The sequence below is a fragment of the Danio aesculapii genome, chromosome 6 (genome assembly GCF_903798145.1).
Source record: "Danio aesculapii chromosome 6, fDanAes4.1, whole genome shotgun sequence".
NCBI classification, from domain to species: Eukaryota; Metazoa; Chordata; class Actinopteri; order Cypriniformes; family Danionidae; genus Danio; species Danio aesculapii.
Genome location: NC_079440.1, coordinates 25,603,178 through 25,627,515, shown reverse-complemented (window position 1 = coordinate 25,627,515; position 24,338 = coordinate 25,603,178). Strand labels below are relative to the sequence as shown.

Genomic DNA, 24,338 nt, shown 5'->3' with positions numbered 1-24,338 from the left:
AGCTAGAAGGGCATCCGCTGTAACTAGTGGTGATCCCTGATAAATCAGTGACTAAGCAGAAGGAAAGTGATTGAGATATATGTCAAACCAAAAGGAAACAAAATCCTGGCACTCTGGGTTGCCTTATGATTGTTTTACCATGAAATTTAACAGGGGATTATCTGGGTAAGAGTGCAGATACACAGATGCTTAATGAGAGGTCTGCAATTTGGATCTCTATAAAAAGGTGTTATAGTGTCTGACCTTATACATACTGAACTTAGTGCTGCTTGAGGATCTTGCTACATTCTCTCATAAAAGCGCATGTTTAGATAGTGTCATATGTAGCCCAGAATGATTTCAAATTAGGAATAAGGAAAGATTGAAGATTACTCTAAGAGTCAAACAAATAAAAAATAAGGTCAAGATTCTTGGTGTGACTCTGGAGTCAGATCTGAGTTTCAATAGTCATGTCAAAGCAGTTAGTAAATCAGCATACTATCATCTCAAAAACATAGCAAGATTCAGATGCTTTGTTTCCAATGAAAAAATGTGTTCATGCTTTTATCAGCAGCAGGGTGGATTACTGTAACAGCCTTCTCACTGGCCTTCCCAAAAAGACAGTCAGGCAGTTGCAGCTCATCCAGAACGCTGCGGCCAGGGTTCGGACCAGAACCAGGAAACCAGAGCACATCACATCTGTCCTCAGGTCTTTACACTGGCTCCCAGTTTTGAATTAGTGCTAAACTTTCTGCAATTCAGTAAACAACCATGGGTGCTTGCATAGTGAGCAAAAACAATCACAAATCTAATGTTAAAACTAATGTAAAAATATAATCATTTAAAGTTTGCATTATATGGCACTATTTAATGGGCCGCGTGGTACAGTGGGTAGCGCTGTCACCTCATAGCAAGAAGGTCACATGTTTGAGCCTCAGCTGAGTCAGTTGGCATTTCTGTATAGAGTTTGGGTTCACATGGGTTTCCTTCGGGTGCTCCGGTTTCCTCTTCAGTCCAAAGACATGTGCTATAAGTAAAATTGTCTGTAGTGTATGTGTGTGAATGAGTGTGTATGGGTGTTTCCCAGTGATGGGTTGCAGCTGGAAGAGCATCTGCTGCGTAAAACATATGCTTGATAAGTTGGGGGTTCATTCTGCTGTGGCGACCCCTGATAAATAAAGGAACTTAGCCGAAAAGAAAATATATGAATGAATGAATGATACTAGTTGCAATATAGCCGTAAGCAAAAAAAAGTGCCCTTCGTAATCCACAGTCACATACCCTGTGTTAATCTTCATTGATTTACTATATATCCGAATGTTCGCTAGTCCAGAATTCAAATGTCAAATAACAGAGTCTGAACGTATCTAGCTGTCATTCAGCTGTTAATAATTGTGTCTCTGTTTGGATGAACTGTATGAGGGGGCCAGAGATGCAGACCCATTCTGTGATCAGTCTAAAAATGGCTCTTAATGGAGCTGCCACATTACCATGCAGGCTTGGCATCTTCATTTGCTACCACTACAGCAGACAAAGGCTGAAGTGTGTTCACTGCCAAAACACAGACTTCAGCTGACCTGCTGCTGTCACCCTGTAATATCTACTGTGTCCAAACAGCCTCCCAACTTTGAGAAGGTGTTTTGATAATGGCATAATCCTGCACCTTCTGAAATTTTATTAAGCACATTCCACGCTCTCAAATTCTGTACTGATTTCTTAACAGAAAACAGGCTTACAATAAGGTTTCACTGAAATATACAGAATGTTACAACACATTCAAAACACCCGTCCACCCACTGATTTTCCCTCCTACGCCCTCTCTCTAGTGCACAAGTTTACAAATGAAACAGGAAAACTAGTCAGCCAATGTATCATACACAGGGGGGAGTCGTATCTTAAGCTGCAACTTCCTTCTCATTAGCTTAATGGAGTTTAAGGACTCAGACTTTGCAGAAACAACATGTTAAGAGATACAAAAGAGATCACTGAATCTACAATGATGGCATTAGTTATTGTTCATCCATTTAACAAGGCACTACACATATGAATCATATTAGACTGTAACAATGTATAACACCATACTAGACCTTAACAATTCACAAAAATGGATTTTTGGTTAAATTAATTATAAATGGAATATATTTAAAATGTATAATCCCGCTTGGGCCAGTTGGCGTTTATGTTAGCGGATGTCCCAAAGTTTCCTATAGACTTAACATGGCCAATTCAAATACATTCATCCCACTGACTCCCATTATAAATGTCACACAACAATAACATTACATAGCAGTGTCATAGAGACATGGGGGTGAGTTTTTGACTCAAGCAACCAATAGGCATCTCAATATGTTAATGAAACTCTCAAGCCATGCCATTGAAAGTATTTAAACACCCCTAGTAACTGATTCCATAGACTAGGGCTGCACGATATTGGAACAATACGACGTTGCAATATTTCGTTGTTTTTCTGCAATATATATTGTTATACGGACAGTTTTATCAGATAGCTTGGAACATTTCTGTTTGGAAAGAATTCAGTAAGATTAATTTGGATGATTCTGTAGAGGCTGGAATTATGCATAAAATAAAATGAACAAAATAAAAGCACAGATAAATGTGAAAAAGACAGTGCTTGGTGCTTTTCTGGAGAATCTAACAATATTCTGGTACAGCAATTGAATAATCAAATTGTAAAAACACTGTGTAGTCTTCATTGTAAAAATAATTCAATTAAAAAATCTGATAGATACAAATGGTAAATTTCTTGTGCCTAAATGCTTACACAGTCACAGGCCTTAAAAACACATACAAATAATAAACTTTTACTCAATTATCGTTAAATTCTGCAGGGATTTCACAAATCCCATCTGAGATATTTCTCCTGGACAACTAATTCCAACATATAAACTTCACATTGCACTTCCTGCAATGTGACTATTGTGGATGCACACATTGGGATATCGATGCTGAAACAATATATTGTGCAGCCCTACCATAGACTGCCATTATCATAAGCCTAAATGCATATCTTGGTCAGTAGAGCTGACTAAATGAGCTATCACATCTTTGAAAAATAACAGAGCCATTACTCAACCAACTAACAAAACCAACATTCTTGAATGTGACTGCGTCTGATGTTTTGAACTTTCTGCACAATGATGATTTATCATTATTATTATTGTCCCTTCATCTCTGTAAAGCTGGTCTGACACAATATACATTGCATGAAAGCACTATAACAATAAAGATGGTACAGTACATCTCTAAAAGTACATTTTGGTTTTTTGAAATGTAGCTAGTCCGTTTGCTCAGTCCTCACCAGGTGATAGGAACCTCACCAGGTAAGTTTGTCAAAAGAAACTAAGTTTAACAAAAGAGCTCAAATCAATGTAAGAATACAAGGTAAAGAGGATTGCTTCTTGGTTTATTTTTTCTGTAAAAGAATCAAGGGTAAGGTCTAATCTAATCAATGTCGATCTCTGTCATTTTTCACAACATAATGAAGCATTTTCAAGAGTTCACACTTAGCTCATGATTGATTATAAAGCTTGTTTAGCATGCTGTCCTGGGAGAGAGTCCTGAGTTCATAAGATCCTTGAGCCCAGGGCTCCTTCCCATTGCAGGGCAAGATGGGAGTTTGAGCTCAGGTAGATCTCGAAACTTCCCTGCTGTAGTAGCTAGTGAACAGATGGTGGCTGCTCTTAAGATTTAACCACTTACTAGAAGCACTTCTATGGTGCCAATTTGGCTTAGTCAATTAACTTAAGTTGCAAGTTTTTGGACAGTGGGGGACCCGGGGGAAACCCACGTGAGCCCGGGGAGAACATGTAAACTCCACACAGATACGTTGGCTGGTTTGGTAAGAAGTAGATCCAGTGACGTTCTTGCTTTGAGGCAACAGTGCTAACCACTTGGCCACCATGGAAGGGGGGATTCTTCAAAATGAAGACAGCTGTGATATGGAACTTAGGGTATTTATAGTGACTTAGGAATCATCTGATTGGTGAATCATGAATTGGCTAACGCATGACTAGCTGTGTTCAATCATAAGCACGCGATCCTCTCGAAATTAGTTTATATATAGACTTCACCTAGCACCCCTCATGAGCCATTTGATTTATGAACTGCTATGATATGAGCATAAACCAACTCAATAACACATTTAATCCATGTCTCATGTACATTTTAGTGTCACCTCACTAATAAAAAAACATCTAATTCAACTCTAATAAAGATTACCTCTATTCAAAATGCTGGTACCCTATGACCTGGACTAGGAACCACTCTGGGATTATACTGTGCAATTATTTAATAGTCCTTTAAATTACCTCTGTAGCTTGTCAGACTGTACAAACATAATCCTCATGTCGCACTGCAAGATCTCAGTTGCCATAATGGATTCTAACATCATAAATAAAATAAAAGCCATACAAAATATAGCAAAATATTTTTTTGTTCTTGCTGTAGTGTCCACAAATCATTTAAACTTTTTCTCTGAAGAGGTTTTTTGCTAATTACAACATCAGGTTCGGCTCTCCTATTGGTTCTTGGTTTGACAATCTTTATAAGAGAAATCACATTGCTTGAAAGTATGTGAAAACTTTTGACATAGGCAGGATTTCATAGAAGGACGAATTTGTCTGCAAAAGCCATTCATTATCTGTGAGATTTTTTCATACCTTTTGTCATAAAAATATTCAGTGTATACTGTCTGCTAATTAGTTGATTTTGAAACATTTTTAAAGGGTATTTAAAAAGACTGAAACCCGGTGTTACCTTGCTGGATGATCTATTTCTGCTTTGGTTGTTGTTGGTGGAGAGGTTAGCGTCCTCATGCACACAATCCAGAAGCCAGAGCAGAAACTCTAAAGCATCATGTTGAGCGTTTCCTTTGAACTGAGAGCCATACTTGGCCACAACACTCTAAGAAAAGAGAAGAAGAATATATCAGGTAAAGGTTGATCTTTATACAGTTTTAAAAGAAATCTCATAATCATTCAAATCTTGTTTTTCTCCTCACATCACCAGATATTATTAAAGCAATATCACAGTCACAAGTTATGCCCTGTGACCTAAACACAAACACGATATATAACCATGACACACTTTTGAAAAACTAGTCAACCAATCTGATTTGAGGACCAGGACCAGAACATTTGAACGAAAAGCAAGAACTAAAAATAAGTCCATACACAACAATAACAATAAAGACACAGCTATTAACAATTATTTCAACTGAACTATATTTTGAAAGTTTTTTCCACAGTAAAAAAAGGAATCAATCTAACTAACAGTAAAACAAACATTATCAAGCATTGCGTTGGTGCTAATTGCGCTTGTTGTGAGATCTTATATTCACTGTAGACAATCCTTACCTGTTATATTAAAACATACATTTCCAATTTTCTACATATATTACATTTGAGGTGTTTTTTTTTTTTTTTTGTCACGTTTGTTTAGGTAAGTGTGTGTGTCTGAAAAAGTGACATTTTGAGTTGCAAACTTGTTTAAGGCAAACACCCTTTCACCAAAAAACTGAAGAGAAGACAATTATACACTTACATAGGTGAAAAATAAGTATTTAACCAGTCTGATCTCACGAGAAAACGTAAGTATTTAAGTTGTCATTTAAGTGGCTAATTCGTACGAATTCGTACGAGTTCCGTCGTACGAAATTGTACGATTTTAAAAAGGAGGCGTGGCACCTAACCCCACCCCTAAACCCAACCGTCATTGGGGGATGAGCAAATCGTACTATATTGTACGAATTAGATTGTACAAATTCATACGAATTAGCCCCTTAATCAAAAAGTTACGAATTGTCTTCAGATTGTGTTGATTCAACACATCAACATCTTTCTAAAAAACATATTTTGGATATTGGTAACAACCAAATAAATCCATATATGCGAAGTAAACAAAACTTAAGAAATTAAGTTATGTGTACTAAAATGAAATGACACAGGAAAAAAAAAGAATTGAACACATGAAGAAAGGGAGGCGTAAAGAGGCAGTGAAAGCTCAGACAGCAGCTGAAATCTCTCAGTAGTTAATCTGCAACCTTGCCCTTCGTTATTGAAAATTAATATTAGCTTCATTGCTTCAGTCCAACAACTAAATGACCAGGATGATAAAGATAAAATCAGAGGACATTTCAGCAAGACAATGATCCAAAACAGCCAAGAAAACTCTCAAATGCTTTCAGAGAAAGAAAATGAAGCTGTAGAATGGCCCAGCCAATCACCTGACTTGAATTCAATAATAATGCTAAATAAAGCTCAGATTTGATTGACGACGACAGAACCATCAAGATTTTTACACCTCAGCAATGCATATGATTTCATTCTTCATATGGGAGTTGCCATCACCAAAAAAGCCTTTTAAAGTGTTAAACGCATTTCAGTAGTTCAGTACTTCTTCTTTTCATTAGATTGTTATTAAACATAGCAGTTTCTTCAGATATTTTTTTGTTTTGTTTTATTTTTTTGTTTGTATTGTTTGGGTTTTTCCAAAATCTGGTTCCATTCCATGTCAACAGCTCCTTTAGCTTCCTCCACTGTATTTCTATGCAAAGTTATCTGAATGTCAAAGTAACTGTTATGAAGCGGACAGGAGACAGAGGTAAGGAAACGTTAGGGTGTTTATTGAATGACAACAAGGAGCACATGAAGGATAGCCAGGAGGATCAGGAATGATGTTGGGGTCTTTTCCTCCGTGGCTGGGTAACAGGAATACACGAGGATGGACAGCACACACCAGATACAGCTGACAGAGGATGACACAGACTTGGAAGGACTGGAAGACAGGACGATTCGGGAGGACCAGGAAGACTAGGAGGAATACAAAGAGAACAGGTAAGTAAATCGTTTGTTTAGCTGAGGATGACTACGCTGAGTGGTCGCTCAGTTGTCCGCTTTCGTCGAGACGAGCCCGGACAATGAGCGACTGGAGTGCTGTGCTTTTATCTGGTGCTCGTGAATGTGATGCAGCTGTGTGCTCATTAGAAGTCAGGTGATGTTGATCTTCGTGAGTGGGGGTCGTGAGAGCCTGACCAATCCATGACAGTACCCCCCTCCCCAGGGCCCGCTCCTGAGGGCCGACACCTCCGACGCCGTGGTGGTCTCCCTCTGCCTCTAGGCGCTGGGAACTCAGGGTGGCTCTCATGAAACTCCACCATGAGACTAGGATCGAGAATATCAGCTCTGGGAACCCATGTCCTTTCTTCGGGGCCGTACCCTTCCCAGTCCACCAGGTACTCCAACTGGCCACCACGACGTCGGGAACGCAAGATCTCCTTCACTGCGTAGACGGCTCCTTCTTCTAGGAGCAGTGGAGGAGGGGGTTCCTCTTCGTGGTCAGGCTCTGTGGAGGGAAGAACAGGATCGTGATAGGGTTTCAGGAGTGATACGTGGAATGTAGGGTGAATACGGTAGTGAGAGGGTAATTGTAGTTTGTAGGTGACGGGGTTAACCTGTTCCACGATGGTGAAGGGACCAACAAATCGGGGACTTAACTTGCGAGAGGGCAGTCGCATGCGTATGTCCCGGGTGGATAGCCACACCTTTTGTCCGGGTGTGTATCTGGGTTCTTCAGACCTTCTTCTATCGGCGGTTACCTTGCTTCGACGGACTGCCCTCTGCAGATGTTGATGAGCCTCGTCCCAGACTCTCTCGCTCTCCCGGAACCAGTGATCCACTGCGGGGACATCAGATGGTTCGCCATCCCAGGGAAAGAGCGGTGGTTGGAAGCCCAGGACGCACTGGAATGGCGTGAGTCCGGTGGAGGGTTGCCGCAGTGAATTTTGGGCATATTCTGCCCAGCCCAAATACTGGCTCCAGGAGCTCTGGTGACCACTGCAGAAGGTCCTCAGGAACCGTCCCACCTCCTGAATCTTCCTCTCTGTCTGCCCGTTGGTTTGGGGATGATATCCAGAAGAGAGGCTGACGGCCACACCTAGGAGCTTGAAGAAGGCTTTCCATAGACGTGAGATGAACTGTGGACCTCTGTCCGACACAATATCTTCTGGAATACCAAATGACCTGAAGACTTGATTAAAGATATTGTCGGCTGTTTCAAAGGCTGTGGGAAGACCTTTCAGAGGGATTAGTTTGACAAACTTTGAGAATCTATCTACTATGACTAGAATACAGGTATTACCTTCTGACGAAGGGAGATCAGTGATAAAGTCCACTCCTAGGTGTGACCAGGGACGGTTCGGAATCGGCAAGGGATGGAGCTTTCCAGCGGGTAGATGACGTGGGCTCTTGGATTGGGCACAGTCCTTACAGCCCTGAACATATTGCCTCACATCCCTTGCCATGTTTGGCCACCAGAATCGTTGGGATACTAGCGAGAGAGTATTGTTGATCCCTGGATGTCCAGTGCCTAGCGAGGTATGTAAGGAGTGGATCAGATCTACCCGGTGTTCAGGTGGTATGAACTGCCGATGAGGAGGGCATCCCGGCGGAGCAGGGGCTTCCGGAGTGGCAACGACTGGAGGAGCGTTCCAGGTGATCGGACAAATGGAGATGTGTTCGGGAAGAATCTTCGTTGGGAGTTCTTCATGATCGTGATGCTCGTGTAAACGAGAGAGAGCGTCTGCTCTTAGATTCTTGGGTCCTGGACGATAGGAAATGGAGAAATCAAAACGTGAGAAGAAAAGTGACCATCTGGCTTGACGTGGACATAGTCTCTTGGCCTCTTTGATATATTGGAGGTTTTTGTGATCTGTGATCACCTGGAACGGATGTTTGGCTCCCTCCAACCAGTGACGCCACTCCTCCAAGGCTAGCTTGATTGCTAGCAGCTCCCTGTCTCCCATGCTGTAATTCTGCTCCGCCGGGCTCAACTTCCGAGAGAAATAGGCACAGGGATGCAGTCGGGGCGGTGTATCATGATGTTGAGATAATACTGCCCCGACGCCGGTGGTGGATGCGTCCACTTCCACCACGAAAGGAAGATTTGGGTCAGGATGAGTCAGGAGTGGGGCCCTTGTGAACTCCTTCTTAAGAAGGCGGAAGGCTGCGGCTGCTTCTTTGGTCCACTCCAGTCCTTTGGGTTTACCCTTGAGGAGATTAGTGAGAGGTGATGTAATCCTGCTGTAGTCCTTGATAAACCGTCTATAAAAGTTAGCAAACCCAAGAAACCTCTGGAGCTCCTTAATGGAAGTGGGTTCTGACCAGGATAGAACAGCCTCAATTTTCTTCCCATCCATACGTATACCGGTTTGATCAATGATGTATCCCAAGAAATGAATCGACTTCTGGTGGAATGAGCATTTCTCCGCTTTGAGGTAGAGGTGATGTTCTCTCAATGTGTGTAGGACCTCCGCAACGTGTTGGCGATGTTCGGCCTCACTCCGGGAGTAAATGAGGATGTCATCTATGTACACTATTACAAAGTGGTGAAGAAACTCCCGGAGGACTTCATGAATGAAGTTTTGGAATACGGAGGGGGCGTTGACCAGACCGTAAGGCATGACCTCATATTCATAGTGGCCAGTAGGGGTCACGAATGCTGTCTTCCATTGGTCCCCCTCACGTATTCTTATCAGATTATACGCGCTGCGGAGGTCCAATTTAGTGAAGACTTTAGCTTCTCGGAGCTGTTCCAAAGCGGCTGGTACCAGAGGAAGGGGATATCGGTATTTTACTGTACCGTTATTTAGGACCCTGTAGTCGATGCATGGACGCAGCCCTCCGTCCTTCTTGGCCACAAAGAAGAAGCTTGAGGCGGCTGGTGATTTTGAGTGACGTATGTACCCCTGACTCAGAGCCTCCCTTATGTAATCTTCCATTGCCTGATTCTCTGGAAGCGAGAGCGGGTAGATCCTACCTCTTGGCAACTGGGCATCTGGAACTAGGTCGATCGCGCAGTCCCATGGCCGATGCGGCGGTAGCTGGGAAGCTCTCTTGGGGCAGAAGACTTCATGAAAGGAGCTGTACTCCTTAGGAATGTGGATAGACTGCTTCTCAGGAGGGCTCTCGACCGATGTTGCAAACAAAGAAATGGGGTTCCGACCTTGAAGAGGGAGATTTGGAAAACAGGTAGGTGTACATCCAGATCCCCATTTCTTTATCTCTCCTGTGCCCCAAGAGATGATGGGATCGTGCTTCACCAGCCACGGGCGCCCTAGAATGATGTCCATATTTGCACCCTCCAGAACCAGAAATTGAATCCTCTCTTGATGTAACAGCCCCACTTGAAGAAGGATGTCTTCGCATTGTCGATGGATACGGGTCGAAGATCGAGTGCACTGGGTTATCGGTTGTATCTGGTATATATGCGAGGACGCCTCAGTACGGAGGTGGAGTTGACGACAGAGGGATTGGGAGATGAAGTTCCCTGCTGACCCGGAGTCGATGAGGGCTGTGACAAGGAGAGAAATAGAGGCAGTAGTTATTTGTACGGTGGTAGTAAGTGGTTTACATTGTTCAATATTCGTACTGAATACACTCACTGAAGTCCGAATGGGACGAAGGGGACACTCCATACGGGTGTGTCCACTGACACCGCAGTATAGACACAGACCCCGGGTCAGCCTCCTCTGTCGTTCCGCTGATGTCAGTCTTCCAGACTCTATTATCATGGGTTCTGGTTCTGGAGAGGCTGTTGACTCAGGCGATTGGAGGAGTGCAGACGAGGGGGTGATGGTGTCCTGTTGATAGGAACGGAGACGATCGGAACATCGGAGAGAATGTTGGATGAATCTCTCCAGACCCATTGTATCATCTAATGTGGCCAGCTGGATTCGGAGAGTGGGTTCCAAGCCGAGCCGGTACGTGGTCAACAACGATCTCTCATTCCATCCACTTGCAGCTGCTAGAGTGCGAAAACCGGAGAGCATATTCCTGTGTAGATAGAGTACCTTGCTTTAGATGATACAGCTGCTCTCCAGCGGCTACTTCCCCATCAGAACGTCCAAACACCTCTTTGAAATACTCCGTGAAGGTAGTGATGGAATTCATGACCGGCCCGGCTTGGTTCCAGATCGTCTCAGCCCATTTAAGTGCAGGTCCAGAGAGTAGTGATACGATGTAGGCGATCTTTGACTTATCTGTGGGATATAGAGAAGGTTGCATTTCGAATATGAGGGAACATTGTAACAGAAAACCATTGCACTCCCCCGCTCCGCCTGAGTAGGGCGCTGGTCGGGCCATGGGACTGGAAGGAAGGGCCGAAGAAGAAACTGTGGAGGCGGAAGTGCTCGGTGCTGGTGGTGCGTTGGAAAGTGGAGCTGGTGGCTGTAGAATCCGCTTCAACTGGTCCACCAGCTCTTGAAAGTGATCGAGGGTGCTCATGTTGTCGTCGTTATGGGTCCGGGCTTCTGTTATGAAGCGGACAGGAGACAGAGGTAAGGAAACGTTAGGGTGTTTATTGAATGACAACAAGGAGCACATGAAGGATAGCCAGGAGGATCAGGAATGATGTTGGGGTCTTTTCCTCCGTGGCTGGGTAACAGGAATACACGAGGATGGACAGCACACACCAGATACAGCTGACAGAGGATGACACAGACTTGGAAGGACTGGAAGACAGGACGATTCGGGAGGACCAGGAAGACTAGGAGGAATACAAAGAGAACAGGTAAGTAAATCGTTTGTTTAGCTGAGGATGACTACGCTGAGTGGTCGCTCAGTTGTCCGCTTTCGTCGAGACGAGCCCGGACAATGAGCGACTGGAGTGCTGTGCTTTTATCTGGTGCTCGTGAATGTGATGCAGCTGTGTGCTCATTAGAAGTCAGGTGATGTTGATCTTCGTGAGTGGGGGTCGTGAGAGCCTGACCAATCCATGACAGTAACAGAGCTGTCCAACATATAACAGACTGATTACGTTAATGTCATAATCAGATCATAATAATCTCCTTATCTTCAAAGCACATTTGAATTGATCTGGTTTAGAGCCAGATTTTGGGAATCCCTAAATGAAAGCTTCAGTAAGACCTGAAAAAAAGAGTTTCCGTTCTGACACTGTATACGTTTCTGACAGCATATTTGTTGATTTATTCTAATAAGAAAAACTAAATTACTCAAATATGTCATTCTCCACACCTCAAAGAAAATCTATTATTTATTTGTCTTTCCATATGGCTCCGGTGTTAGATTAATCAACACAAAAAATATTTGTTTACAAGATGAAAAACATCTATCACTGTAATGGCATTTGCTCAACTGTATTATAGAATTATTGTACTCAAAATGAAAATTCGCTATTCATTTATTCATCCCCATGTCAAACAGGAACTGGAAGGTTGCTCTTTTCTAAGACTTTCCAATGAATCAAAACTGATTTATAAATGTGTGTTGTATGGTACACACAATTTGTCCACTAGCAAGACAATTGGAACCATTGGAAACTTGTATTAAAACTTAAGTCAAACCCAGGTTCTTTTTATAATTAGCACTTATTGTGTGTATTGCCTCTTTATGTTGAATTGCTAAATGCTTCCTCAATTGTATGATGCTTTGGACAAAAGCGTCTACTAACTGACTAAATGTAACATTGGCTGAGATTGTGTATTTATGCTTACGTCCAGTGTTTAGATCTCCTTCACCAGTAGCATGATTTGGAGTTGTTTCTGAAACAGGAGCTGGAGAACATGCATTTGCACACAGGGGCTGAAGAACATGCATTTGCACACAAATATCTCTTCTCTTTATTACTTGTGTGACTGCCAGCATCTGCTTCTCTGTTCTCTGTCTGAAGCCACCATACAAATGTAGATCACCAATTTAAAACAGAAAAATACACTGTAAAATATTTTAGTCCAGCACAAAAAAAAAAAAAAAAAAAAACAATCATATGTATAATCCTTTTTCCTGTTCACTTTTAAAAAAAACATCAGCTGCACTGACATAAAATTATTTGTCAGTAATACAAAAAACATTTAGTTTATAGTTTGGTCAATATACGATTATTAGTTTTCTGGAGAGGTGAACTACTCTCTAACAAAACGTTTTAAGTTGTGGCAACTGAATTTTTTTTGTCTGCAGAACTGGAATGGCTGAAGTTGAGTGAACAAAAAAAAAACCATAGTCTTTATTTCATTTAGCTTTTTCTTGTTTACTCAATTTTTGAAAACATTAGTTGCATTGAAGTTGAGTGAACAAAAAAAAAAAAAAAAAAAAAAACTCATGGATATTGGTACTAGGAAATTACATTAGAATACATAACCAGAACAAACAAACATAGTTCAATTGATAAAAAAAAAACCTAAAACAGACAAATGTTAACAAACCATTTAGACACAGAATTAGAAACAGGATAGGAGGCAAAACAACAATAACAGTAAACAAGATAAGGTCAAAACATGGCAGGGCATGTTTTTTTAAGACTTCACAGGGGAAAACAAGACTCAGCAAAGAGTCTGTGTGAATGAGATGTCTTTACAGCCCTTCATGAGCTTCCAGCTATGTGTGAAACTACCAAACTGAGCCATAAATTGGTTCCTCCATTTGAATTACAGTTTGAGCATTTTATTTGTCATCTAATAATTACAGAATTTTACTGAGTTGTTGATTATTTGATCTTTTTAGGCATTTGAATTTCCATTTTAATTTTGTTAGTTAGGAAAAAACTTCCATATACATACATGCATACATGCATGCATACATACATACATACATACATACATACATACATACATACATACATACATACATACATACATACATACATACATACATACTATATATAAAGACAGAATTATTTGGGTTAGAAATACTGCAACCTTTATTTTTTATTTTTTTCAAGTGAGGAGGTAAACTCAATTTAAAATAGGTTGGCAGAAGCTTTTTTGGGTGTACTTGCAAAGTTTTGCTCACAAAGCTAATCTTTTTACCTTAATGAAGAAAATGTTAAAGTAAACATGTTAAATGTAGTTGTACAGACATTTTTACTGATTTTTCCAAAGCTATTTCAACTTTTTTCAAGTTGGATTTTTTGGTTTTATTTTGTTTGGGGAATCAATAGCGCTTTAACTCATTCAACTCAGTTTTATTTGGGAAAAGAAACAAACAAACAAATGCTGTCTTCACCAAATTTGGACTGGGTAAGCAATACAGACATTTTGGTCTGCTTGGCACTTCCCTGCCCATGCTTTGAGATAATTCATCCAAAGCTCAGGAAAATATCAATCTGTAAACATGTTTTATATTTTAAATGAGGAAAACAGACAGGCGTTATGGATGTGACCAAAATAGTGAAATAGTGCTAATCAAAAGATGATAAAAGATGGATCTCTATATAACAAACTTTATTTTATTAAATACTTTTGCAATTATGAGGAAAAAGTTTCGTTATGGATGTGACATCTCTCCGTTATGGATGTGACCGATGTAAAATTGCCACTTGTGTGACTTTGATAAATAAAATATAATTTTTTGAAAACATTGACAGAGACATTTTTGAGTATTTCTAAAGTATTATAAAATATTTGCTTACAAAAAAAATTTTGAAACGTATTCTGGTGAAAACTTTATGGCAAGGTTGACATTTGCATGGAATTGCTCCCAGGGTAAAATTTTGAAAGGTGCTTAATAGGGTTGGGCCGATAGACAACACGATGCTGAGCCAGCATCGCCGATCCTCCGCCCCGCCCGTCACAGCATCAGTACACTGCTTTAATCTTTCACTTTCACACTTGTACTTAGTAATTTTAGTGAAAACCTCAGATACTTTTGGTTGGGCACCTTTTCACCGACCAAGTTTGTCGACGCCATTATAACAACACAGATCACTCTGCCTATTTATGCCAGAGTCCCGCGGAAAAACTGATTGACAGGTGGTAATTTGTGTGTAACTTATCTTTATTTGCTTATGATTTGTTTATGGGTAAAACAAAGACCATGCGGGTCAGTTGGTTGCAATGGTAGGCTACAAATAATTAATTCATTATGATTTAATTAATTATTCATAAATAATTCACCTCCGCCTATGACGACGATGCCATCGCCCATCGCGATGTTCACATTAGACATGGTAAGATGCCAAATGCTAGCGCTTAAGTGTTTAACCCAATACCACTCATTTTTAGCAAAGTTTTAATGGTTACTCGCAGTTGTCAGGTTGCTATTTCATTAAATAAACTTGTAGGATAAAACTGACAAAAATGCTGTTGGTAGTGCAATGTGCCCACTTTCCACACATTAGAAGTAACACTTTTGAAAGGCTGTACACATCTGATGATCTATCTAAAACCTATATATAAGTAAAACCTATTTATGAACTTTCTAATATGTAGATCTAGGGGTTTTCTTTTTTTTAAAGATTGTTCAGACCTTTCATCTGTTGCAGACTAATTGTGATACAATTTATGTTGTTACCACAGCCACATCACCCTGCAACCCAAGACCGGTTACTCACTGAAGTTAAGCAGGGCTGAGACTGGTCAGTACCTGGATGGGAGACCACATGGGAAAACTAGGTTGCTGTTGGAAGTGGTGTTAGTGAGGCCAGCAGTCAACCTGTGATCTGTGTGAGTCCTGAAGGGGACGCTATACTGTCACTGCCTTTCCACTCCACCTATAGCTGGTGTGTGGTGAGCGCACTGGCTCTATTGTCCTGTGGCTACCGTCATATCATCCAAGTGGATGCTGCACACTGGTGATGGCGTGGAGAGACCCCCATCATGATTGTGAAGCGCTTTGGGTGTATGGCCATACACAATAAATGCGCTATATAAATACACATAACTTACTGTTGCAACAAGATGTTTTTTATTGCATATTAAAAGTTAAGGAGAATACCATATTTTTATCTGGGAGTATAAGGCCCCGTTTACACTAATAAGTTTTATCCACACTATCCATCCACACTATGCCCGAAGCCACACACTTCGAGCTTCGAAAACTGAGCGTTTTGAAAACGCTGGAGAGGCCATTTTCATTCTAAAATGCTGCTGCTCTGTCTCAGTGTGGATGGGGGGAAAATAGAGACATCTGAAAACAGAGGCGGGGCTGCAGCCACATCTTGATGAACAGTCCGACGAGCACAGCTCTCATCTGGCTACATATGTTGAAGGGCATGCCAGAGTGTGTGTTCGGTCACATGATGTGCGTTTTCAGTGGTGTGGTGTAGACGGAGAGTTTTTTATAAACGCTGGGTGAAACGCTAGTGTGGACGCAGATCGTTTTCATTCTAAAACGCCGTTTTAAAGCTAAAGCGTACTAGTGTAAACGGGGCCTAAGTTAAATGCTTCTATGTGATCGCCCCTCTCCCTTTTGTATAACAGACATCCCCTTGTAGGCCAGGGCTTGTGCCAACTCTGAATTGAGCCCAAATATTTGTTCATTAATTATTTGGTTATGAAGTAAATTCAATTTTTATTGTAGTACCTACCTACTGTACACGAGTATGCAATTTTGGGCACAGCTAACATGTACTTTTATTTACCACAGAAAAAATGCTTCATACAAGTTTAAAATGACAAGAGGGTGAGTAAACAATGACAGTTATGTTTTATCTGTCTCAACAGCTCACCTGCAGCACAAGTACTGTACCTTTTATCAATTTAAATTATGTCTGCTTGAGTCCAAAGTTCTCTGAAGTCCTTTGTACAGCAGTTTTATGACATTCAAACCTATGAACGTTTGTCCAACCAGGACAACAGGCTGTAAACTGATACTTCTACCAAACTGAACAACAACAGAAACTTGGCTGTATTGTATTATATTCCCACTGCTGGTTAATTGTTCTGGGCACACTTTACAATAAGGCTCAATTAGTTGTCCAATAAATTTACTAACATCAAGTAAGAACGAACAATACTTGTATTATACAGCATAATTGTGAATCATAGCTCAACATTTACTAAAGCATTATTAAAATCCAAAGTTGTATTTGTTAACATTAGTCAATGCAATGTGATTTTACAAGAATCAATTACTGTATTTTCATTAACATTAACAAAGAAGCATAAATACTATAATAAATGCATTGTTCATGGTTTGTTCGTGTTGGTTAATACATTATTTGACATTATACATTAACTAACCAGTTAATATCATAAACTGTTAAAGATATGGATGTGGTATTCATGAAGTCACCCATAGATTTCTGAAAAGCACAGATGAAGCTACAAGTAGGCATGGCCAAACACTGCAATTTTGTTTGCGTCATCGCACCGACCGGGGGATACCAAACAAAGCAAAGAGGTAGAGCGTGAGTGGAGCTACAGACACCTGCTATCATTTTGCTTAGACAGGCTTTTCTTCGGGAGAAACGCTTAATACTTCATTACCTACGACTCGTTTTTGTGTTCTGCTCACATGTGCTTGGTTGTGTACTATATCAATAAAGTGTTTAGTCTTTTAAAAACACTGTTGTAATATATTGAGCCACTAAGCACTGTTCTTATAACATTTTTCTACAGGAGAAAAATGCAAGTTACTTCCAAACACTTCAAATATTATCTGTGTTAGTAAATGCAAGGCTATTTATGAAATCCAGGCATAATACTGTATGAAAACGTTTCAGATGACTGTTTTACAGCCTACAGCGAATCAAACTGTCAGATTTTGAAGTGCATTACAGGTCTTATAAATGATCATTTATTTAAAATAAAATGAATACATTTTTAGATGTGGTATATAAAGTATATAATTTCACCCACCTGGGAAATGGAGGCAACTTGAATGGTTTGTGAGCACAATTAAGTGCACACAGCATGCCATATTTTCTGATAATTGTAGGAAATAATTCCAAAAGGCAATTGACTGTGTGAAGCCACATAAACAAAACAAAAATATGATGCATATGTCGTGTTCAGCGGCTAATCAGTCAGAATGACATTACGGCAACCAGAGAGACCTACCTGTCACTTAAGTGTCCATGCCCTTAATTATGCAGACTTAATATAACTTAATACAATTGAAATGGATGAGTTATAAAAAAAAAAAAATCATATTCCTCAAAGTTGTCAAGAAGAGTAATATTAGCTATATGCACCAAAACAATCTTTTGTATCAGGCTGTAAACATGTTTTTATCAGCTATAAAATTGGCCAATTTAGCACTGCAGTCAGTGTACATCTAGACTTCCTGAAGCAAGCCCCCAAAGACGAGTCGATGAATTGCAGTTTCAGTTACTTCTGTATTGGCTTCACGAGGGAGAGCGGGAGGTTGCTGCACGGTTAATACATTAACCACATCTTACACTGTAAAAAAAAAGTAGACTCAACTCAAAATCGTATGCCAACTTGATGCAGAACTTTTTTTGAGTTGACTCGCACTTGACTCGATTTAAGTTGAGTCAACTCAAAAAAGCTCTGCAGCAAGTTGCCTTACAATTTTAAGTTAAGTCAACTTTTTTTACAGTGTATTGGATAAGGATACTGCATCTATAATAATGAGTTAAGTTCAAAATGAAAATCAGAATTGAAATATTTCTTGATCTCACGAGTATTCATATGTCAAGTGTGTATCTACAGTACAAATGTTCATTTATCTATGATTGTGCTCTGGCACAAAAATGCAGATTGTAACAGCATCCACATAAACAGTACTGATGTACTGGCATTTAAATCTAATTATTTCTGAGCAACTTTACAGACAAACAAATCCTCGTGAACCCTGAAATTGTGGCACTTACATTTGTTTTGATAATGCATTCAGTTTTATATCACTGCCATTATGCTTTCAGTCACATTTATTACACGCTTTGCTCATTTTCTCAGCATAAAATGATTACACTTCATTCTGTTCTTTCATCTCATTCATCATTTTTAAAATGACTGCATTTTAAATCCCTAAAATGAATATCATTTCTGTAATTGTTTAACTCTGGCTTATTATGTCATTTATTTTATTTGCCGTGAGACACAATGCGCTTTTTCAGTCATGCTGTGACTAACAATAGAACTGTAAAACACACTTCAACATAAAAATGACATTTTATTCATGCACTATAATCCAAATCTTTAAAATCCAGATGATTGCATGGGACATTAGTATAAAATATGTTTTGATTTGTAGCTGTAAATGTAATACATACAAATAAACAATAAGACCAGGCTGACTAGTCACAAGCAAGCCATTGCTCATCCATCAACCCTTTCATTCTGCAACAGACTAGCATCTGGACTTTATATATTAGTTGCTCAAGCAGAGCAGAGACTCTGAAACCCTTTACATTTTAAAACATTTCATTGTTCTGTTCTTTTCTAGCCTCTTCCTGAGATATAAAGCTCCAATGGGTAAAATAACAGCCATATAATTTGTGTCTAAATAGGTTTAGACATAAATTACCAAGCTCCATTCACATCATTCTGAAGACAAACCTCTCCCTTCTCTTACTCAAGAATGACAAACAAGTCGAGCAGGTTAACACGACCTGTCTTTGTTCCATTGCCAATTCACTAAGCAACGTGATGAATGACGGCATTACGTAACCTCAGTTTCAGTGCTGCTAGCATTTTCCCTCCTAATCTTAAGCTGCAAACAGAGGTGCTGGAATGTGCCTTTACTACAATCCTTTTTATTTTAGAACCAAATAGTTTTGCATTTAATAGGGGTGTCAAAGACATGACCACTTTATGAATATGAAGAATTACTGAAGAATGCATTCTGATGTTTTGGATGACTGCAGGGAATAGATATAGTGGATGGATAGATGAATGGATGGATGGATGGATGGCTTATGACTAGGCCCACACTGAATCTGATTTTCCGCAGAAAAGTTTTAGTTTTGATACTCCCAAAATAATTCCGCAGATTTTTACCAAAATTCTCCGCAGAAATAGCAAAAAACGTCCGCAGATTCCATCTGGCCCTACTTATGACCTAATCAATTTTTCTTGTTGCAAATAATTGTTGCTTTTATTGTGGTATTTGGTAAGGATGTAATGATTCACTGTGAGTCAGTTGAAAATCGATTCAAATATATGTGATGATTCAAACCGGTAGAAATGTTGAATAAATTGCAATACATGTTTTGAACAGAGAGGGCACTGTGTTTACAGGCGCAAACTCGCATTACCTGCACATCAGTGGTGAGCAAGAGGTGGGGCGACAGACTAAACTGACAGCGGTGAGGTGCACCAGACAAAACACAAACTGTGTGCAAATACTGCAAAAGACTTACTTGCACTTTACTTGCACTAACAGAACAATGAATATGACGCAGCACAGTGAAAAACCACTGTCACAGACATCTATATGCAAAAAGCTATCAACAGGTCAAACCACACGGACCAGAGGATTGGCATCTCCGTTTGCTCCAACGAGTGCTGATGTTACGGAGATCACACGGTGCATTAGTGTTTTCATAGCAAATATGTGAAGAAGTTTTTCAGACTGAAAGAGAAAGCTGTGCTGTTACAGAACTTGTTCCTTTTTTAATTTAATTATATATTAGAAATAAATATTTATATTATGAATATTATTTAATTATATAGTTTTACATTATATATTATGATCAGTATTTTATGCCAGTTACAGTACCAGTCCCCTGGAGCAGAGGGCCTATTGACCACCTCTGTGTACACTGCTCTCTGGTTTAGGAAAGGCTTTCCTCTCCACACCAGCCATCTCAATCCCCAGTGAAAGACTTTTTTATCAGCAGGGGACAGTGTAAATGTGCAAAGATGTCAGCTTATGCCAGAAAACAGAGATATGCTGATATTTCTTTTAAAAATGTAAAAATCACAGTTTTAGTTTGTTTGTATTAAAGAGCCTTCTTTAATTTGTTTTTCATTTTTAATTTAGAATTTGTTTTAAATTTGTAATGTAGCTGCACAGACAAAGTTTTAGTTTGTTTATATTAGTTTTTCTCAGTCACTTTGGTGCATTTCTCACAACACTATTTACATTTGCACAACAGTTAATGCATTTCTCAAAATAATTAGTCATTTGTGCACATTATAGTAGCAGTTTCTCATTCCTTCCAACAAATTGCAAGTGCTTTTGGACATGGATCAATTGCTTTCATACAACTCTCTGCTGTTTTATAACATTATCAATTGCTTATGTCATGTCAGTCAAAATTAACTAAACTTGTGAATGCTGAATAGTCTTTCCATATAACTAAGTCCTCAGTTCATTACATACAAAACTGTTGAACTAGTTGCCAAAATCTGAACGTCTTCTAAAATGAACAATTTTGTTGTAGGTTCAGTTCCAATATGTACTGCAATATTGTTTACAGTTGTGCACAGTTCTACCCAAAGGGAGTTTATGTTTGTTGTAAATAAGGGTGTATTTATTCTTTTGCACAATGCTGTGAATAAATTAGAATTGCAAAGAGCACATGCAGTAAAAAGGTGAAACATACATACTGTATTCAGTGTCTTGTATTCAGATACCTCACTAAACGCAGTGATGTCTAACTTTACTGTAGTTTTCAAATGGCTGTCACCAAAATTTGACTTTTTGCATTGGGAAAAAAATTACAGATTAAACTGTCATAATGAAAACATGACGAAGCCATTTGACCATCTTGTTCATAAACAATGGTGTCAGGACTTTTCATCTTGATGACACGGACACTTTCATTGACATGACTGCTTGCTTTTGAGGAATGAGCTATCCATTTTGAGCAAGTGACACACTTTTGCAGGTTACCAACTAGGTTTTGCAGTTTGTACTAATTGTTTTGACAAAATGCATTAATTGTTGTGCAAATGTAAATAGTGTTGTGAGAAATGCACCAAAGCGATTAAGAAAAACTGTAAGCTAATGAACCGATGAAGTCATATGAATACTACTGCAAATGCAATGTAAATATTCTTAAAAAGCATTCTGAAAATGTACATTAATTATTCCCGATATTGTGCACATAATAATAATATTGCGCATGTTCCTTATCACGATATATAATAAATGACTGGATATTAGGTATGGGATGATAATCGTTTTTAAGGTATGCCACAGTTTGGAAAATTCAAGATTTTAAAACCGCCCAAATTTTCTATAATACTGTTGCTAAGGTATGTTTACGATTTTTTTTATTTTAATTATTTATTTATTTTTTTTCATTTTAATTTACATTTGCTTTAAAGGACAACCATATCTCCATCAGACAAAATATCCAAAAATGCAGTTTTAAATTGTAAAGAAATCTGAGTTTTTGAAACTAATGATAACAGCAGAAGTCAATGATTCATTTGAATTATTTACCCTGACATGTTTACTGCTCCAAAATATTTTAGATCTTTCAAAAAATAAAAAATATTGTGTTCAAAAGGGGAAAAAAGTTCTATATTTTAGAGCAGTGAGCACAATACTAATACCGTGAATTTTTTATCCAAAGTTATCACAGATAGATAGATAGATAGATAGATAGATAGATAGATAGATAGATAGATAGATAGATAGATAGATAGATAGATAGATAGATAGATAGATAGATAGATAGATAGATAGATAGATAGATAGATAGATATTTTTTTGATATTTTGATGAAAAGATCTTACATATTGTGCATTTAATTTGTTGCCATAGCGTGTTGATAACATTCCTTTATTTATAGGCACTCACAGCAATATGTTAGACAGGTTATATACAAATAAGACTTTTAATTAAAAACCTGACCAACTGTGTGTAATTAATACTACTAATTACCACTGTAATGTAAAATCTATATGCCATCAAAAAGCCTCTGAAGAATGAAATTAGTAACCAGTTTCCATTTGCATTTCCCCAATATTAGTTAATGAAGCAGTGTAAAAGCACCTTCTGTGTGATATATTAATTTTCATGCAGCCCAATCTCTCAAAACTTTTTATGATGTGCCATTTTTGCATGAATTCATAAAATGCGACTGATACCAAATGTGAAAACAATAAACTTCCAAGCCCTAACCCCAACCGTCAGCAGAAAAAAGGATAAATGAGATTTTCAAGACCAATATAATCAGTGTGACCAATTTGCAAAAAAAATGTACACAAGTTACAGGGTGTTGAGTCAAACACACAAGCTTTAGAAGCAGGCAGGAAGGAAGGAAAATCAAGAGAGCAGGAAAACAGAGAGGAAGATTAAAGCCTTCAAGTCTCGTCTTTGTTTCTTCATATGGAGGACAGTCATTCATTTCTGCTGATCTCAAGACACTGTATTATTCACTCTCCCCTGACCATCAGCAATGCCCTTCCTTCTCATCCTCATCATTTATCTCTTCACCTCAGAGACTAAATATCCTCTGGCCTCTAGAATGGAGTTTCATCTTTTTAACTGCGTTCATACCAAACCCTTTACAAATACCAGCACAAAACTGAATATGATTGAATACTAGTAATAAATCTGTTATTTTATATTGCATTGTGTTCCTATGCAAGAGGTGTTTTTAATGATGGTGGAATTAATACATTTTATCAGTTTTAATAGGCATTAAACTGAAGAAGATGCTGTGAGGGAATGGGGAATGGGTGGAAATGGGACGGGTATCAGACACATGCATCATAAGATGATGTCTGAGCACAAGCTGTGCTCAAGGTGGTGTGTGTGTGTCAGTATTGCACCTTGCTGGGTAACTGAGATGATGTAGAAACACAAACAGTCCACACACACAGTGAGTTTTCATGTTTTATGAGGACTTCCCATAATTTTTATACTGTACAGACTGCATATTTTATCCCCTTACCCCTAAGCCTACTGTAGTTTTAAACCCAACACTCACAATAAACATTCTGCAGTTTTACATTTTTAAAATACTCCAATCTGTTTGATTTATGAGCTGGTTTCCTCTTGGGAATGAATGAATGAATGAATGAATGAATGAATGAACCCAGCAGGCACGCAACATCATGACGTTAATATTAGGTTAGATTTAGGTCATTACGTCAGTTGTCAATGTCTAGTCAGCGTCTAAGGACAGCGTTATTTTGACATCCAATACCAACGTCAAATTACGTTGATTTTATTTCATTTTATTTTATTTTATTTTATTGGTTGATTTTAGGTTGTGTTGGAAAGTGACGTCTTATAGATGTCATAGTGGAAACGTTTGCACAATGTCAAGGTGTAAAATGATTTGACTTTGATTTTTGGTTGGACGTTGGGTTCTGACGTCAACCAGATTTTCATTTTCAAACAAAATCCAACATCCCCACGACATTGGGGTACAAACGTCAATATGATGTCATTTTAACGTCCTGTGCCTGCAGGGAATGAATGAAGAAACAATGAGCGAATGAACGAAGAAACGAATGAACAAACGAATGAATGGTCAAAGATTACACAGATTACTATATATTATTGTACTTTTACAGAGATTATTATACTTGTGGGTGTTTGGTGCCCTGCATACCGAATACCAGAATCCCACATAAACTTTTCAATTTAGTTTTACAAATACACTGAATAAATTCTTATGGCCACTATAAACGAATAACTACCATGAATGAAAAATATATCATAATAACACACATT

The 24,338-nt window shown here is 39.0% G+C and overlaps 1 protein-coding gene across 1 annotated transcript in view; it reads right to left on the bottom strand.

Moving 5' to 3' along the window:
* usp43a (ubiquitin specific peptidase 43a) overlaps nt 1-24,338 on the bottom strand; it is a 157,792-nt gene that overhangs the window by 131,248 nt on the left and 2,206 nt on the right. The window contains exon 2 of the mRNA XM_056459833.1: nt 4,756-4,902. Within this exon, the coding sequence (XP_056315808.1) occupies nt 4,756-4,902 (147 nt within the window). The remainder of the gene's footprint in view (nt 1-4,755; nt 4,903-24,338) is intronic.